At 33.0% G+C, this 19,546-nt stretch overlaps 1 protein-coding gene across 1 annotated transcript in view; it reads right to left on the bottom strand.

Annotated features, from left to right (window-relative positions):
• LOC150103194 (translocon-associated protein subunit alpha-like) overlaps nt 1-19,546 on the bottom strand; it is a 97,211-nt gene that overhangs the window by 42,504 nt on the left and 35,161 nt on the right. Inside the window, exons 4-6 of the mRNA XM_090397755.1 lie at nt 11,110-11,237; nt 4,978-5,109; nt 2,883-2,962 (exon numbers count right to left, since the gene is read on the bottom strand). Coding sequence (XP_090253881.1) covers nt 2,883-2,962; nt 4,978-5,109; nt 11,110-11,237 — 340 coding nt within the window. The remainder of the gene's footprint in view (nt 1-2,882; nt 2,963-4,977; nt 5,110-11,109; nt 11,238-19,546) is intronic.

Raw genomic sequence — 19,546 nt, forward strand, 5'->3', positions numbered from 1 at the left:
ACTAAGGCAAGTGATGTGAAGTCATCAACTTCAATATACGAGTTGCCCCAGTCCTGAAAATAGTTCAGGTGCAAACTTTGTTTGCTTACACTTGGATAAAGGATTAAACCAAGCATATAATTTCTTGGTTTCTTTAATTTATTGGTGAAGAACAACTGGATTTAGGCCAAATAGAAGTTAGGATTATATTTTTGCTTTAAGAAAAACAGTTGAGAAACCATGCGAATATTACAAGGATTTGTATTTAAGTTTTATAGATCTGGAAAAGGAAACAGAAAAGAGAGAGAGAGAGAAAGATGCTGTTCAAAACCCTACAGTTATATGGTCTATATGGGACATTATATCAATCAATACTTTATATTTTGATTCACAACTCAATTGAGTTGTAAGTCAGCAGTTAGAATTGAAGGAGGAAGATGATTCAATGTTAAATCAGGTAGGAGACAAGGGTGTACATTACCTCCACTGTTATTCTTCATTTACATCTGATATCAAAATTGAAAATGTTAATCACAACTCTTTATTTTATGCATATGTGTTATGCTTCTAAATAAACCCACAGTACAAGTCTTCAGGATTCCCTGATGAAATTGAATGACGAATTAAATTTGGTATGAAAATCAGCAATAAAAAGACAATGAAAATAGGTAGAAACAGTGAAACATCAACTGCATCCTAAATGGAGACCTTATAGAACATGTGATACATTTCAGCTGTTTAGCACAATTTTTAGTGAAGATATTAAATATGGAAACAGACAGCAGAATTAGCAAATCTGGTTTGGTAGAAGGTAGCAGAATAAATAAATTTATATGGAATAATAGAGAAATTAGTTGAAACACTAAATTAGCTGTATACAAGACAGTGTTCATATGGATCGGATGGCTGGGTTTAGAATTAATTGGAACATTTCTAATAGAGGTGGAAATTAAAAAAGATTGAAGATTTACAATTATCAATTTGCTCTTAAACAGCATACATATACAAAACAAATGATAATCAATATCTGGGACCACTTTTGGTGGCAAACTATGGTACCAGGCAACTCTGAAATTTATAATTTAGTTATAAGAGGGTAATTACTGATGTAATAATTGATGTTTGGATAATGCAGAGTTTGCTGTATTTACTATCTTTTACATTTTCCAACATAATGGTCCAGATGATAAATCAATGACTAAACTGTGATTTGAAAATAACAACAATGAAACTGCAGTGGATAGCAGAGCCTCAATATAAAAGAACACTTGTTGAATGAACTGGAATGCAAAATGATGGTAAGGTCAAGACACCCTCTTCATTAATGCAACTTAATGCTACTCCAGAGGAGAAACATAATATGGTACCGTCAACTTTCTACCAGAAATTAGTCATCTTTCACAACATACTGATGCAAATATCATTAGAGCAAAAGCAGAATATGTTAATTTCTATCAAAGGCAAATTTTGTTTATAACCATAGCAAGCGTCCCATGATTTTTGGTTGTTTAAAGGCAGTGTTTCTCAACATGGGGCGTATGCCTCCAGAGGGAGGCGATTAGAAAATGATGTTGCATTCATCACCGATATACTCAAAAACTCACCTTTGTCGATGTTGCAACCCTGACTTTCCAAGAAAAAAAGCTGATATCACTAGTACAGCAGTCAACATAAATACAGTATCAAGAAGAACTCTCAGAAAAGCAAAATGATGAGTCTATTAGACATTTATTTAACATAAAAGGAACAATGGCGTGGCTTTCTGACAAGACAGAAACGAAATACAGAAATTCAACTAGTTTTGCAAAAAAAAAAAAAAAAAACTGTTTCCCTTCCCATCATCATATTTAGTTGAATGTGGCTTTAGTGCTGTAAATGACTTGCTACTGAAAAAAAAGAAATCATCTGGATATCACAAACCATGGGGATTTGAGATTGAAAATGACTAAATTAGGACTTCAAATAAAAACTCTTTGCAGCAGACATCAAGCTCAAGGATAGCATTAACTTGGATTTTCCCGAGTTCAGTTCAATTTATGTTTTATAATATACAAAGTGTAATATAAAATTTATATTCATTGAAGAAAGTCAAATTAAAAACAGTTTTACCTATGTTTTTTTTTATTTAAAGTACATATCTATATTATACTTTTTCAGATGCTAGAGGGGGAGAGGCATCAAAATCTTTGTGGCGTTGAGGTGGGGGCACGTTGAGAAACACTGGCTTAAGGGTTTATTACAGCCAAGTAACTTGGCTTCATATAAACCTAATTAATGCTCATATAAGGTGGTTAGGACTCAACTATACAGTCTTATTTCTGCCAACTATATGTATTCTCAGACTAGTTTGTTTTCCTGGATGAAAAAACAAACTTAGGTTTTGGGAGGAAATTCCGCTATCTCAATGAGTCTGGCTAATTTACCTTCAGTTGAAAAAAAAAAACGTATGAAGATTTTTTGCATCCTAGACCAAATTTATACACAACCATGGGTACTGGTAAAATTTAACTAGTTATCTTCCACTACAGCAAACACTGTTAAACTACCAAGAAATTCTGTTTTCTTTAAAAAAAAAAAATCCCTATAGAAAACTATCCATTATAACAAGCTATTCCTCTGGTGTATTTTAAAAAATATTTTTAATTTAAATCAAACAAGCCTTGATGAAACATAGCTTTTTTTATGATTGAATCTTGCAGAGCAGTGCTATCTAGAGTGATAGTTTGCAATACCATCCTAATAATAAGGGGTGGAAATGTGTAGTTGCTCAACTGCATAAGTAGATTAACATACAATGACAGCATCTGTATATATCAAAACATCAAATTTTGAATTTAAATGTTTGAAGTAAAATGCAAATATATAAAAATATGACTGTAATAAGTAGTTTTAAATATACTTACGTTTCTCCATCTAAGCCATCATCAATTTCAACTATATTTACTGTTTCATTATAAACAGCATCTAAATATTCATTACCTTCCTAAAAAATAAAACCCCTATTAATTGACATGCATAGAATCCAAGAATTATCTCACATACTTAAAAGCTACATCATGAACAGAGGTGAAAGCATAAAGAATAACAAGAGGAACTTAAACATTCAATTCAGCAAATACATACACCATGCTTATAACAATGCACAATCATTTCCCATAACTTAGCAAAGCAAGTTATGCTAAAATAAATGTCTATCACAGTAGAATTAAAATTACCCCAATGAATTTGATTGCCATCAATGGCATAATTTGGATTTTTCTATTGTCTGTTTAGCTGAACAAAATCCATGTACAGCTCAATATCAAGATTAACTGCAATAACTCAATAACAAGATCCTCATATGAAATGTCAGTAGGTAGTACATCAGGAAAACCTGGCTGAAGTCAGCAATGCATCATGTACTGCAGAAAGCACCAAAAGTATATTTATAGAAGTTATCACACAAACAAAAACTAGACTAGGAATGAAGTGATCTGAATTCAACCTAAGTGTTGGAACTATCTAGAGGAGTAAATTAGACATAGTTATTTCACACATGTGCACAAAACAGTTTCTGGATCAGCTGCAATATGATACTATCAGAGTTAGTATAATCTTTTATCCTAAGCATAGATAGAGTAGAATGAATGCATCATGTTCTGCTTCAAACTGGAAAATCTCAGAATTCGAGATGTTCAACTTGTTTTTAAAAATGGAAACAATGCACATAATCTAGATGCTTGACTGATTTTCCCAGTTCAAAAATTGATAACATTGAATGTTGGGGAATATCTATAAATTAGTAAAAAAGAATGAAGGTGCAAATCAAAGATTTTTTTTGAGTTCAAAAGTAGACTGACAGTGGATTTGGGAATATCCATCAATCAATGGAACAAATGAAAATGTGGATAGCAAAGAAATAGTCTATGAAAAATACAAGATCTGAATATGACTGACTGCAGCAAATGCTCCTGTTCACTCTGCTTTTTCTGTGAAGCATGTTGCTTTTGCAGTTTCCTCCATCCAATCCCAAACCATGCAACAACATTTTTAAAAAAACATCTTTAATGTAATTGGCAAATTAAAGATGGAAATATATAATAAGCGTGGTTAGCATAGTTGGTAGTCTCCTGAATATGAATGACAAAAGAGAAATCAACCAAAGCATCAAGCTAGCATGACGGTATTCAAACTACTTTTAACATGACCAAAGACTGGAAACCACTGACTGAAACCACTTACATAGCTATAAGGAAAAAAATTAAGATCATGAACAGGTGGCTTTGAATGCTATAATTGTTTAAAAATGACTATCAGAAAAGAAGAAACTGACATATTAATATTCAATAATGTAAGCAGAGCTAATTTAAAATGCACTTAACTTCATCAGCAGCTAAGTACTTTAGAAGACTGAAATATAAGAACTATTCAAATCAGAAATCTGATTAATAACAGATCAATTTGGAAGAAGGTGTTGATTAGAAACTAGTGATGTAAGCTTTGCTGTGTAGGACATATCTGGTATTAAAATTTGAGAATATACAATTACAAACAGGAAGCCTACTTCAGAGGTAAGTTACCAGAACTGTATTTTAAATATTTCATTCTGAAATAAGATCTGCTGAGGTGCTGATTTATAAGGTGTTCAAGCTTTGCTATCGAAGTACAGGTAAGACAAAACTGAGCAAAACATATTAAGGATATAGTAATTAAGTGCCCATATTTCTTTACATATGGGAGAGAAAAAATTCACCCTGCAGTGGGCTGTTCATCATCATTTCTTTATATGGTGGGATACTATTAGCATAACTTTAACTGGAAATTAAGCTTAATGCATTTCACTGATTACAGCTATCAAGTAAATATGCAAAAATGTTCCATTCACTCAGTGAAGAAGTAATGTTTCATATTCCAATGGTTGACCTAATTAATAAATTCTATTAACATAACATTTGGTTAGACATGCCACATGCAAAATTCTTCCCATCTGTTTATAAGGTAATAAATAAAGATACTTACCACGTCTCTATACATGAGGTTTACAACTAGTCCAAAAGGCCGTGAGCTGAAACTTTCACTGGTATAGAAAGAATAGAAGAATGTCACCTGCTGTTTGGGTTTCACAAGTCTGTTACAGAGAACAGTACTAAACTAATGGAGGGGGGAAAAAATACAATATATATATATATATATATATATAAAATTTTTACAATTATCAGTTTGCAAATATTCCTAATATTTAGTTGAAACAGAGTGGACACAATGCAATTGACTCTCCACAGAAATAGTTTCTTATTATAATCTGCCATAACAAATTTCCTGAAAAGAATTCATTAGGATTTAATTTGTTATAGTGAATAAATTGTAAAATTATGGTTAAGGTCAATGCTCCCTCTAATTTTTTTTGTACTGTTATTGAACTACAGTATGGTGAGGAGGGAAAAATCCATTCCTGGGAAAAATTGTAAATCCATTCCTTTAATTGTAATTAAAGGAATGGATTTACAATTTTTGGACATTACAATTAAATCCTTTAATTGTAATCTCCAAATATTTAAAGAGACCGAGTAAACACGATAAGCACTACGAACACTCTACTACTAGCGCAAACTGCATATAAACAACAGTGGAACTGCGTGACGGACAGTGCCGCATTAGCTAATAGCTCGCATCTCACTATGACGTGCATATGCTTGCACACGTAGCAACATGACACTGTGGTAAACACAGTGCTGTTAGCATCCTTCGCCCTCCTAAGTGCAACAAGATGGATTTTTATTATTTTTTATACAAAATAAGAGAATTAAATAAATAAATAAAATAAAATATTACAAGCAAATACAAATAAATTAATAAGCTACAGCCAAAAGGCTGCAGGTTTGAATCCACGCTTTGGGCATGGATGTTTGTGATTGTTGGTGAAAATCTAGTGGTGGTGATGGTGCTGGTGATGGGCGGTGGATGGCATTGGTGTAGATGATGATGGTAGTTTCGGTTGGTGGAGACAGAGTTGTAGAGTAGGTGCCCTCCCTCGATGAGTCTTTGTATTCACTGGAGGTGTCATATAATAATAATAATAATAATTAATAAATATATTTATATATATTGAGAAAAATTGGAGGTGCTGTAGTTCTGCAGTGCCTATGCACAAGCCGCCCCTGTTCATAATATATATATCACTGTGGTTACTCAGCACTGTTTTATTTTTTGTGCTGTATTAATAGTTCAATAATAATAAACATTTTCAGTCTTTTTGAGATTTTTTTTTATTAGCAAAATGAATAGCTACCCATTTCATGGATGTGTATTCCCAGTTTTCTAGTGTGTGTGTGTGTGTGTGTGTGTGTAGTTGAGGTAGTAGAGAAATCACATCAAAACATCAAACAGCTCAAATTTAATCTAGATCAATTTTATGTATTATTTTAAATAGAATGAAGTTTATATGGAATGGTACTGCTAAAAACAGCAAATGATTCATTTTAGCAAGATTTTGTGTTTTTCTCAAATAAGAATGGGGTAACCAAATACTATTATTGCTTCTTGTTTTTTTTTTTTTTTTTTAGTTAGAAGCTATTAAATTAATTTTGATGAGATTGTAATGATGATTACATGGTTAATATTTAATTAAATAGGTTTCAGTGATTAATAGCCAGTGACACTGATTTACCACAATACATTTTTACCTTGGGATATAATAATGCAAAAATTTTCATGCACTCATTACTAGAATTTATATAACTAGAATTAGATATTAACTTCAAATTATTTTGTAATATGGTATTAAGACTTCCAAATTCAAATAGTACATGGGTAATTTCAAAAAGTTGTGTAAGGAAGTTTTAAAAAGAACCAAAACTAAATAGTTTGAGGTGAACTGAAAGTTCAAAAACTCAAATCTCAAACCTAGGAGACTCAGTAATAGACTGAAGAAAGATTCATTCAGCCAGAGAAGCATGTGATGAAGTTGTCAGAAAGGATAAAAACATCAGTACTCCATGGCACTCAGTACACCATGGACTCAGGAAGTTAAAGAGCAATCTAAGAAAAGAAGAAAGCATATTGAATTTTATCAAATAAATCAGGATGTGCTCTGAGAGAATACAGAGAAAATTTTAGCACAGTAATGTGCAAAAGCAGATAAATAAAAGCTATAGGAAGGCTTTGGTAAGAATGCATAAGATAAATATCAGGAATGTTGCAAGATGTTCTAGAGGTGATTAAAAAACTGAAATATAGGGAAAAGAGTACTATAAAAGGAATTAGAGATGAAAAACTGAACTAGAGTAATTACTTTGAAAGATGGGCTAATTGAAACAATAATTGATACAGTGGTAGAAAACATTCAAGAGGAATACAATCAGGAGTGCATATAAAAAGCCATCAAAAATTTGAAATGTGATCAGACATCCTGTTTTTAATGGGATCATCCCCTTTTTCAGCCACTGATCCCACTGTCCCAAGAAAATGCAGATGGGATGGCAAATTTTTTTTTTTTTTAATGTGTTCCATTTTTCTCTCTTTTTTTGTAAACTCAATCTAACTATCTAATTTGTTGGCAATTAGTAAAGAGGTTTATCCTATTTCCAACAGAAAGGCATTATAATCCATTCAGATGTTAATCAGATGATTTTCAGTTTCCACAGGTGCCATTATAATACAAATGAAAGCCAACTTTTGCATGTGTAGCATGGTCAGTACAGCAGACACGTGTAAATGAATTTTAGTATTGTTTTTGGTGCGTTTCAAAGTACTGATGTGTTGGTGTAAACCAGCGGTTCTCAACCCTATGACTGTGGGTGCAAATGTGTCTGCAGAGCTATTTGCATGCACCCACTGTCAATTATTAAATAAGGAAAACTATAAAACTAAAACTGGAAAATATAAGTCTTCTCCTAGTAATATTTATTGAAATCGTAAAAAATGTTAACATTTATGTTACATTATGAACGTTTTATAATTCCCCTGTCTTTGAGTGCAAGTTACCAGTGCCGATTTTGTATGTTTTATGTATTTAGTCTACTTGCAACCATGTGTTTGGGGGATGTGTCACCACTTTGTGGGTGTTGTCAACATGCTTTGACCATACATTGTTTTCTTGTGTTTAAAAATTTAGCCTCAAAATGAGTAATCCAAATAAAAAAAACAACGAACCTATAAATCCAACTATGATTGGGAAGAACACTACTGTTTTATCCAGAGTAAAGAGAAATTTTTTGCTTATTGTGCAATGGTTTAATTTAGTTGTATAATAAATATTACATGTGTATTTATCCTACTTTCATAGTTAATTAATTTGTTAATTGTTATCATTTGATATTATAAGAAGTATAAATTTTCAATGAAAAAATATTGGTGTCCACCAATATTCCCAATCTTGAATGTGCCCACGACCACAACCAAGTTGAGAATCCCTGGTGTAAACAGACATTATTTGAAGGGTTTAGTAATTAATTATAAATTAAATTTGTTGAAAATAGGTTGTGATGCCCCAGCGAAAATGCTTTCATGCACGCGTTGAAACAAGAATTCTCCTTCCTAACTGAAGTCATAATGTTAATGGTAAAGTTTTATGCACTAATTTTATGCAGCTGAATTTTCTATCAAACATGGTGGTTGTTCAGATATTGCACATCACACTGCAAAAATAAGCACAAAAAATACACTAATAAAAATTTGTGTAATTCAACAATGTTAATGTGAGACTAAAATGGCAATAAACATGTAAATAACCTATGTTAATTTTAATCAAGCTAAATAGTTATCACTGCTTTTAACTTAGGTGGTAGATGTAAGAGCCGAGATAGAAATAAAACATTTCATCAAAGACTAGAGTACACAGATGGCAACAACGGTAGTTCCTTATGATATCCTCATATATAATATGGACATTCTTAGCATTCAGGAATGTGTGAGCAGAGCTAAGGTGATATTGGTCACTTAAAGAATGGGATAGGAAAGTAAGGAAAACAGGTGTTTGATGACAAAGATCTAGGTGGATTGATATGGTAAGAAGTGCCTTGGAAGACCAAAATATAAGATCTGATGATACTAGAGTTCTGACAAATAAGATTAATTTAGACATTATCAACAGGAGGTTAATAATCAATGTCACTAGTACTATCATAATAGCATATGCACTCTTCCGCCTAAGGGTACATATCAAGAATTTGATGAGAATCTATTTAAGACAATGAAAATCAAAGTACTTCAAATAGTATATGCATTCTCATTATTAAGATCTGAAAAAATTGTGAACTAATTTTGATTAGATTGTGTGATCATTTCGAAATAATGGACATATAATTCTCTGATGATAATGTAACGTACACCTAAACATCAATATACACCAGTTGCACAAGTTCCATCACGAAATTACAGAGGGGGGACTGAAAAGTTCTGATAAACACCTATAACAACCACAAGAAAGAACATATCTTAAAACCCTTTTACCCCCATGTTTCATCAAATTGTAATAATTTGTTCTTTTTCTTTTAGGATATATAAGAAGACATGTCAGAGGTTTTGAAGAAATTCAAAGACCCAGCGGCACGGGCCGTCATCACGTTTTTCATGCTGCAAGAAAAGTCCACAACTAGATTCATCAAACTTTGTGTGAGACTTTTAGGAGACTGTGCCCCAACATATCCAACCATTGCCAGATGGGTGACCAAGTTTAAAATTGGGCATCCTGAGACAATAGATGTCTCAACAAGTTTGGGTCGCGTTATCCACCAACATCTGGACATGCAGAAGTTCCCAGCAAAGCGAATTCCCAAATGTTCGAATGCCAACCAAAAGAGAAAATGTGTCCCGTTATCTGAAGGGATTTGGAGTCATTTTGAGAAATCGGGTGCAAATTGTTTGTCTCATATTGTGAACTGTCGATGAAATATGGCTTCATCACTATGACCACAGACCAAACAACAGTCAATGGATTGGAGACACAAAGGTTCTCTACGCCCAAAGAAGTTCCAAACCCAAAAGTCAGCAGAGAAGGCTCTTGCCTTTGTTTTGTGGGATATGGATTGTTTAATCCTTACCAAGTACATCAAAAAAGCAAACTGTTAAGCAGCAGTTTATTCAACAGTTCTGAAGAAAAAATGCCGTAGGAAATTGAGCAGAGGTGTATTGCTTTTGCAGGACAATGCACCTACCCACACTGCTCATGAAACCCAACAGAAAACAACTTGGGTTTTCAATGTCTGCCTCATCCACTTCATTCGTCGGACCTGGTTCCATCTGACTATTTCCTATTCCTAAATTTAAAGAAATGCTTGAAAGGAACAAAATTTACCACATATGATAGTCATATCTGTAGCTGAGGACTGGTTTGTGCAACAAGGGAATGACTTTTTTCTCAGAGGATTGCAAATGATGCAGCAGCATTGTAACAAGTGTATAACACTTCATGGGAAATATGTAGAATAATGTGTCAGTTACATGGTTCTACTTCAATTCCTTCATGGTAATTATCAGAGCTTTTAAGCAAACCCTCATATAATCAGATTGGTCATTGGCATTCTAAAGTATGTTACAAAATTGGAAACATTCTTACATTTTCTCGTATTGTTGAGCACACAAATAGCTCATTCCAATACAGATTAGTGCCGTTAGCAAATATTTTGATAAACAGATTACCTACAATAACTATACAGTCAATTTAATCCATTATTTCATGCGTATTCCAACATTTTATACTTTAACCTAATATATTCATTTCTTCTAAATAGTTGAACCTCAATCTTTTTTGACAATAACCTTTCTAACCACATATATAAAATCTAGATTTCTTGCTGGCCTAGTTGGCTGAGTGAAGAGCATATCCACTCTCTGTAGGTTTGAATCCCACTGCAGTATGGAATGGATGTTTGTGAATGTCCTTAAGTAGTAGATGAATTTCATCACCTGATGTGAGACTACTACCCTATTTAACTGAAGTGGCTTGAAAATTCCCATATTTTTTGTCTAAAGCAGGAAAGGGGGTTTCCAAATTACCTAATCTGCCCACAGTATTAATACTAATATAATACAGGTCTGACCTTTTGTGAGTGGGATTCACAGTGTGTGTGTGTGTGTGTTAGATAAATTTTTTCTCTGAATCATATTGTTAAAAACAAAATTTAGTTATCTTTAGTTCAAACAGTAACTTACATTTTGAATATAGAAAGTAAAGTCCATTGGATATCTGAATGATGCATCCATAGTATCTACTATGAAGTCTTGTGACCCTTTATTTGTGAAGCCAACCAGGAATTGCACATCATTGCCAGCTGGTAAATCTATTAGATAACAGATCTACTAAGTATATTTTCAAAGAAATGTTAGAATATTTTTATAAGACAAGAGTTACAAATAAATAAATATAAATTTTACTGACATGAAAAAAGGAAGCATTTTTATCAATTAAGGTAACTTTTGATAATTTTGTAGTAATTATTTACAAATTGTTTAATCATTTTCAATGTCCAGAATATAAATTTCTCTCTGTCTCTATGATACAAAAATCTAAAGAAACTCCAAGCAGCATAGTTGACACTGAAGCATGAGAAAATAAAATATCTGTTGCCATACACCATCTATCTGAACAAGTACCAACCCATTTCAATTATATCTGCTTTTACTTATATATGAATGCAAAAATGTAATTTATGAGTTCAGCTGCAACCATACATTTTCCTACTTAAGTAGGTAAGCAGATAACAAAGAAACATTAACAATGAATTTTTTTTTATATCATTTCCACACACAAGAGGTTGGAGCAGCTACAGAAAATGTGTGTGTGCGCGTGCATGCGCACGCACAGGAAGAACTAGTGAAAAATCAAGCGAGAAGGGTTTAGGTTTAGTCCCTTAGTATAAATTTTGTCTCACTAACCACCATATTGGCCTTGATGTGTATGTATGTACATAACTGCATGGATTCAAAGTTTCCGATAAAGTAAATATAACCATTGGATATTATAGAAATAATATGGATATGAAGCATATATTTTTGATATGTTTTATCTATGTGGTCGTTTGGGTAGTTAATATTTAGAGAGTAATTTGCATGATTCTGAAGGTCATGATGAATTTCAATGATTACTTCTTTCTAGTACATTACTTGAACACGTTTTTGTAAAGCAAGTACTTCAGAACAAACAAAGAAGTCACCAACTCCACTTTTTTTTTTTTTTTTTAAAGAAGTTTAGTCAAAGTTTAGTTAATTATTCACATATGATGTCATTGGATACCATATGGTCACTTCTACACCTCACATGGTTTTGGGAATAAAGTCTTCTGTTAGAAGTGGTAGGGTGGTAGATGCCCCTTTCCACACAGAGTTAGTAGGACAATCACAAACATCCATGACCATGACAAGATTCGAACCTACAGCCTGCAGAATGGATATGCTAACCAGTCAGCCAACCAGGTTAACAGTCCAAGTTTAGCATGTATCAAAGGAATGGAAAAAAATTTTGATATAACATTTGCTTGCTTGTCGTAGTGATTTATCACTTAAATGAATTTTTTTTATTCAGATAAACTCAAATTAGAATGAATTCAGTTGTCCATTGCCTCAAGAGATTTAGATGATACCATAATTATCCAACTTAAAGCTAGTTTTCTCTCATCCATTTTTTTCTTACAGCCTGTCACATTTACAGATTAGTTCTTAGGTTTCTTTCCACCAGGGTATGTTTTTAACCATATCCATCTATATAGATCTTTGTCGTTCTTTTGCTAATCTTTCATCCTGTTCAAGCAACTTTATCACCCTTAGATTACTAGTGCTTATGCTAATATCAATTACCTCTCCACTATTTGCATTTTTAATAAGGTTTTGCCACTGATGCCATCTGTTTGCTCTTATACTTTTTTTTTTTTTTTTTTTTTTGAACTCTAATAGTATAGTCACTAACTTTAGATCAACTGTTTTTTTTTCTAACCCAACTTTTAGGTTCATAAGTTAAGCAGTGGGAATGCTATTTTCTCTGTTTTGCCACCACCATATCAGCTGGTTCCATAACATATTTTCAACACAGAATTAGCTTTAACAATCTTTCATCTATTTTCTTTAGATGATCAGAGATTACTTCTGACATTCTTCCATATTAATAAAGCTCTTCAAAATGTTTTTATCTTTTAACTAAATAAATTAGTTTAGGTTAGTTTACATAGTCCAGAAAAGTTATAAAGCAAAACTTTTCCACTACTGACATTCTTGAGCACTGTTTAAACTATAATCCTTGGAATGTAAAAGCATAATGCCAAAAAACAAGGAATGTCAAGTTCTTCGAGGTTAGATTTGAGGAGAAGAGAACATGACTGGAAAGGGCGCTCGCTCATGTTCTACTGTAGGAGATGTAATGTCTGTGTTCCTCAAGACGAAGTGAAACCAATTTATCTGTCTGGCCAAAATAAGGTCGACCACAGTCGCACAAAACTTTATAAACACAAGGAAAATGCAGTCGGTTGTGTTTTGGTTGACTCAGAAAAGAACGAAGTTTTGGCAGAGTAGTATAGTCGGTCTTTATGTTGAATTTCTTCAAAATCCTAGATAGTTTTGGGGTAAGAGAGCTGATAAATGGTAACTGTATATGAGTGATAGGGTTGGAATCATCATCTTGTCGAGGATGTTGGCATGGTCTCAAACGTTTAGTGATGTTACGAGACAAATATCCATTGTTTAAGAAGGTGTTTTTCAGGAAGTTAAGCTCTGTTTTAAGGTCTTCTTCTGTGGAAGTGAGACATCTTGCTCGATGGGCAAGGGTGGAGATTATGCCCAGTTTCTGAGGAGGGAAGTGATGAGAAGAGCCACGTAAATATCTATCAGTGTGGGTGGTTTTTCGAAAAATTGAAAATTTAAGACAGTCAGGTAATCTGTTGATCTTTAGATCCAAGAAGTGGAGAATGCCGTTAATCTCTAGTTCTGATGTGAATTTAATGTTCTGATGTTGATTATTTAGATGGTTTAGGAAGTTTTGCAGTTCCCCTAAACTATGTCCCCAGAGATGAAGTTCTCTTGTGGGATCACTTTCTAGATAGAATACGTATTAAAACTTAATAAGTTGTTAATCTTTGAACAGTAGTCAGCTTTGTCTAAGATTGCAGTTGCATTCCCTTCATCAGCAGGTAAGATAATAATGTCATTGCTGTTACGAAGTTGTTGTATTGCTTTCCTTTCTGTCGGAGATAGATTATCTGTAGGATGACGACCGTTGTTTATGGTAAAGATGGCATCGATCCTAAGTAGATTCGCAGTTTGTTTTGGTAATTGTGCAGCTGCCTTTTCAACTTTTGTAAGAAAGAGTTCTTTAGGAATGAGGTTGGAGAAGGAATTTATCGTTCAAAGATTAACTTATTATGTTCTAATACGTATTCTATTCTAGAAAATGATCCCACAAGAGAACTTCATAACCATACAAACAATCTTCTGAAATCAACTTCTGAACTTCCTAGACACACGACTATCTCTCCTCTCTCTCCATCCCCCTCATTCCTCGGTTGTACGGCTTGCCAAAGATCCATAAGGCTGACACTCCTTTAAGACCTATTGTGGAAGGTATTGACTCACCTACGTACAATCTGTCTAAATATCTTGCAGCTTCTTTAAAACATTTAGTTGGCAATTCCTCCTCCTTCATCAAAAACTCTGAAGATTTCATCTCAAAAATAAAAAATTTGAATCTTATAGACTCTGACAGAATGGTGAGTTTTGACATGGTGTCTCTGTTTACAAATGTACCTACAGATGAAGTTCTGACTCTTCTTAAGGAGAAGGTTTCTAAAAAATGTTTGCTCTTTTAACTCACTGCATCAATTCCGGCTATTTCTGCTATGAAGATAAAATATACAAACAAACTAGTAAGTTAGCTATGGGCAGCCCTCTATCCCCAGTCTTGGCTAACATTTTTCTAGAAGATTTTGAAGAGAAAGCTATTTCTTCAGCTACTTTAAAACCTAAACTGTGGTTACGCTACATTGATGACGTCTTCCTTATCCAGAGAGATAGTTTAGAGGAACTGCAAAACTTCCTAAACCATCTAAATAATGAACATCAGAACATTAAATTCACATCAGAACTAGAGATTAATGGCATTCTCCACTTCTTGGATCTAAAGATCAACAGATTACCTGACTGTCTTAAATTTTCAATTTTTTGAAAAACCACCCACACTGATAGATATTTACGTGGCTCTTCTCATCACTTCCCTCCTCAGAAACTGGACATCATCTCCACCCTTGCCCATCGAACAAGATGTCTCACTTCCACAGAAGAAGACCTTAAAACAGAGCTTAACTTCAGAAAAACACCTTCTTAAATAATGGATATTCGTCTTGTAACATCACTAAACGTTTGAGACCATGCCAACACCCTTGACAAGATGATGATTCCAACCCTATCACTCATATACAGTTACCATTTATCAGCTCTCTTACCCCAAAACTATCTAGGATTTTGAAGAAATTCAACATAAAGATCGACTATACTACTCTGCCAAAACTTCGTTCTTTTCTGAGTCGACCAAAACCAAAACACAACCAACTGCATTTTCCTGGTGTTTATAAAGTTTTGTGCGACTGTGGTTGACCTTATTTTGGCCAGACAGATAAATCTGTTTCACTTTGTCTTGAGGAACATAGACATGACATCTCTTACAGTAGAACACAAGCGAGCACCCTTTCCAGTCATGTCCTCTTCTCGGCAAACTCTAACCTTGAAGAACAGCTACACCAAGTTGATTGGGAACGCACTACTAATTTATATATATGCAAGGATGAATTTGAAAGAAGAATTATCAAATCAAAAGAAATAGTTCTGGACCCTTCACACTTGAACAACAATCTAAGCTACAATTTGCCTGATTCCCATAGCGCAGTAATCCAGTACTGGCACCCTAAAATTAGCTGTCGCACACATTCAACTCGTGCCAACGGTAGCACGCGGTCACCTATTCAAATATGACTGTTACTATTCTACTTCTTTTTATTAAGCTGGAAAGTCCATGTTTTTTACGTTGTTATTTTTATAAGTCTTGTTTTTTCTTTCTCACCTGAAGAAGTCTGAGCACCGATGAAACTAGTCGTGATTTATTAAAGGTTTTTGTTATACTTTCTCGGGTTCTAGTCAGTTAAATTTATTTATATATATATTTTATTTATAAGCTTCCTATAATAGTACAATATGTTGAACAATCATATGTGTAACCTAAGAGCAACAGCTCATCCAGGTTACGATATGCATAAAGTTACAAAAATTTATGTAATGCATTTTCATTATATACATATATGTACATTCATATAATATACATATTACTATAATATAATTACATAATAAAATTGCAGATAAAATAAAATTTTATCATACAGAGAAAGTTGCATAACAATTAATTAGGAACAAAATAAAACAAAGCAGTTAAATAGCATTTAAATTTTACGTTTTACACATAAGACTGGATCTTTGAATACAAATATGCTAAAAACCAATAATTTATACAATTATTTTGAACAGAGCTTCCTCATTTCTGTGGGAAAATAAATACTCTTTGATTAGAGTTTTGTATTTGTTTGGGTTAGTTTCATTTCTTATTGTTAAAGGTAGTGTGTTGGATACTTTTGGCACTAAATAAGTATAATCTTTGTGTATTGCTTCTTTATTTGCTTTTGGAACTAGATATTTTAGGCCCTTATGTCTACTAAGGAAAGTATCTTGTTTGATATTTACGTATTCGTTGTCATTTTTTATGAATTATAGTATCCTATAGACGTATAAATATCTAAGGCGTAATATGTTTAGTATGATGTATTTATTACACATTGCAGTATCCTTATATCTGTTTCTAGTTAAGATTTTAATTACTTTATTCTGAGTCAAGACTAAAGGTTTCAGAGTAGTGCGAATAGATTCCTCCCCAACTTAATATACCATATTGTAGTGTGCTTTGAATCCAGGCAGAATATAATATTTTTAGCAGATTTAAATTTAAGAATCTTTTTAGGTAGTAAAGTCTGTTTAACATAATCCTTACTTTATTTATGACATCGGTGATATGCAGTTTCCAGCTTAAATTACTATCAATTTTTAATCCCAAGTAAGTTATTACACTGACTTTTTCTATTTTCTCGCAGTTGCAATTTGAATTTGTCCTGCAATTCCAATCATGCAAAATTAATTGTGCAGTGAAGTTCATGTTGCCAGTTGTATTTCACAAGTTAAAATTTACATATTTAGTTTTTGAGACATTCAGACTGAGTTAGTTTGACTGGAACCGATTTGTTACTTTCAAAAGATCAGCATTCACGATGGTTTTCATTTGTTTGGCTGTGTCTGTAGAGAAAATTAGTACTGTATCATCTGCAAAAGTATTTATTTTACTGTTTAGTTTAAGATTGCAGAAGTCATTGATATAAATATTAAATAAAATTGGTCCTAAGACAGATCCTTGTGGTACACCACAGTCTACTGTTTTGGAACTGTTATAGCTATTTATTTTTACAATTTGTGATCTGGTATTTAAGTAATTTTTGAACCAGTTTAGGGCAGTACGTCGTATTCCTATGACTTCTAATTTTTTTATTAAAATTTCATGTGATACAGAGTCAAAAGCTTTGTGTATATCTAGAAATACTGCTAATGTTAGTTTATGTTCGTCAAGGGAGGTATAAACTGTGTTTGTGAAGTTCAGTAAAGCATGTTCTGTTTTAAACTTTTGCCTGAACCCAAATCGATTCCTTGAAAAGAAGTTGTTTTTGCCCAAAAATTTCACAAGTCTAATTTTTACCAATTTCTCTAATATTTTCGAAAAGACTGGTAGAAGGGAGATCGGTCTGTAATTTCTCAAGTTATTTTTGTTTCCCTTTTTGCAAATAGGTACAACTACAGCTTTCTTAAAATCTAATGGAAACGTGCCTGTCATCAGCGGTAAGTTAAAAATGCACATTAGGGGTTTTATGATTTACATTTGGCATTCTTTTACAATGTTTGTGTTAATACCATTGTATCCTGAAGTTTTGGTTGTTTTTAGGCTAGTCATAACATTTTTGATTTTGTTTTCACAAGTGGAGAAAAGATATATGGAGTTGTCAAGTCTCTTGAGAGTGCAATTCTGAGGGGTGGGTTTAGCATTTTTCAGAATGCTTTCACTGACCATGGCAAAATGGTTATTGAATTCTTCAGCTAATCCCCTGTCTCCATTTTCTCTACTCCTATCGATATATCTTTAGGTATGGGGAGGTTTTGTTTGTGTGTATCTTTACTGATTAATTTATTCACAAACTTCCATTGTTTTCTGGGGTTTCCTTGGCATTTTAAGAATTCATTTCTGTAGTACTACTCATTTTTACTTTCTTTTAATTTATGATGTATCAGATTCCTATAGTACTTGAAACTGTGTTCATAATATTGATTGCGTGGTATTTTTTAAACTTTTTATACACTTTATCTCTAATTTTTATGTAGTGTCTGATTTCCTGTGTAATCCAGGGCTTTGTTTCTTTCATTTTGTCTATTATTTTAACTTTAATCTTGTATTTTATTGTTCAATATTGCAATAAATTTATGATACGAGGTATCAATAATTATTTCCGTCATTATATTTTCCCAGGAGACAGTGCTTAAGTTACGTTTCAAAACTCTGGAGTCAACTGTTGTGTAGGGAATGTTTTCAGTTGTACTATCTTTGTGCTGTACTTGCAAATGCACTTTAATACCGATTGGAAAGTGATCCGTGAGAGGTTGGCGCAGAACTGCTGCTTGGATTTTGTTTCCACTTAATGTTCTCCCAAATACATGATCTAGACACGTTCTACCACCACTGAATTCTCTCGTGGGGACATTAATATATTGTTCGAGTCCACGTATGGCAAATAGATCTAGATAATCTTGAGAGGATCCAGCAAGTCAATATTCATATCCCCAATTATGAGAACATTGTCACTTCTGATCTCATCTAGACTACACTCGAGTTCTTGTATAAAGTAGGAATCTGTGTAACAATGCAACCTATATACAGCCATTATATATATATATTATGATGTTCTAAATATAACTTGATATTTTCAGCTGTTTTCATTTTTCTGTTAGTAATGTTATTAACAGATATGGAATTTCGGATAAAGATAATTACTCCTCCAGATTTGTTATAATTTCTACATTGATAATAATTTTTAAATCCGTTTAATTGGTACAAATCAATTTCTTCGTCTTTAACCCAGATTTCTGTTAATATCAGAACATCTAGCCAATAATTTAAATTGTCTAGTAGTAATTCAATGTGCTCTAATTTATCTCGAATACTTCTTATATTTATATGCAAAATTTTCAAGGTACTTACAGTGTCTGAGGATAAAAAGTTTCTTAATTCTACTGAATCACGACAAATTACACATTTATGAAAAGGGACATCACAGTTATTATTCTCATCTGTCATTGTTGTCCGTAATTAGCTATTACTCTCGCTGTTTTCTTGGAGTTTAGATAAGTCTTCTTCGCATCTGATTCGCCATATTTCAGATATGTAGTCTCTTCTCATGAAAAGTTTGACCCAGAGATATTTGTAGTTGACTTTTTCTTTACATTTCTTGGCAATAAATAGTAGGTGTTTTAG

The sequence above is a fragment of the Typopeltis vanoorti genome, chromosome 9 (assembly GCF_054136105.1).
Source record: "Typopeltis vanoorti isolate ZY-2024b chromosome 9, IOZ_Tvanoo_1.0, whole genome shotgun sequence".
NCBI classification, from domain to species: domain Eukaryota; kingdom Metazoa; phylum Arthropoda; class Arachnida; order Uropygi; family Thelyphonidae; genus Typopeltis; species Typopeltis vanoorti.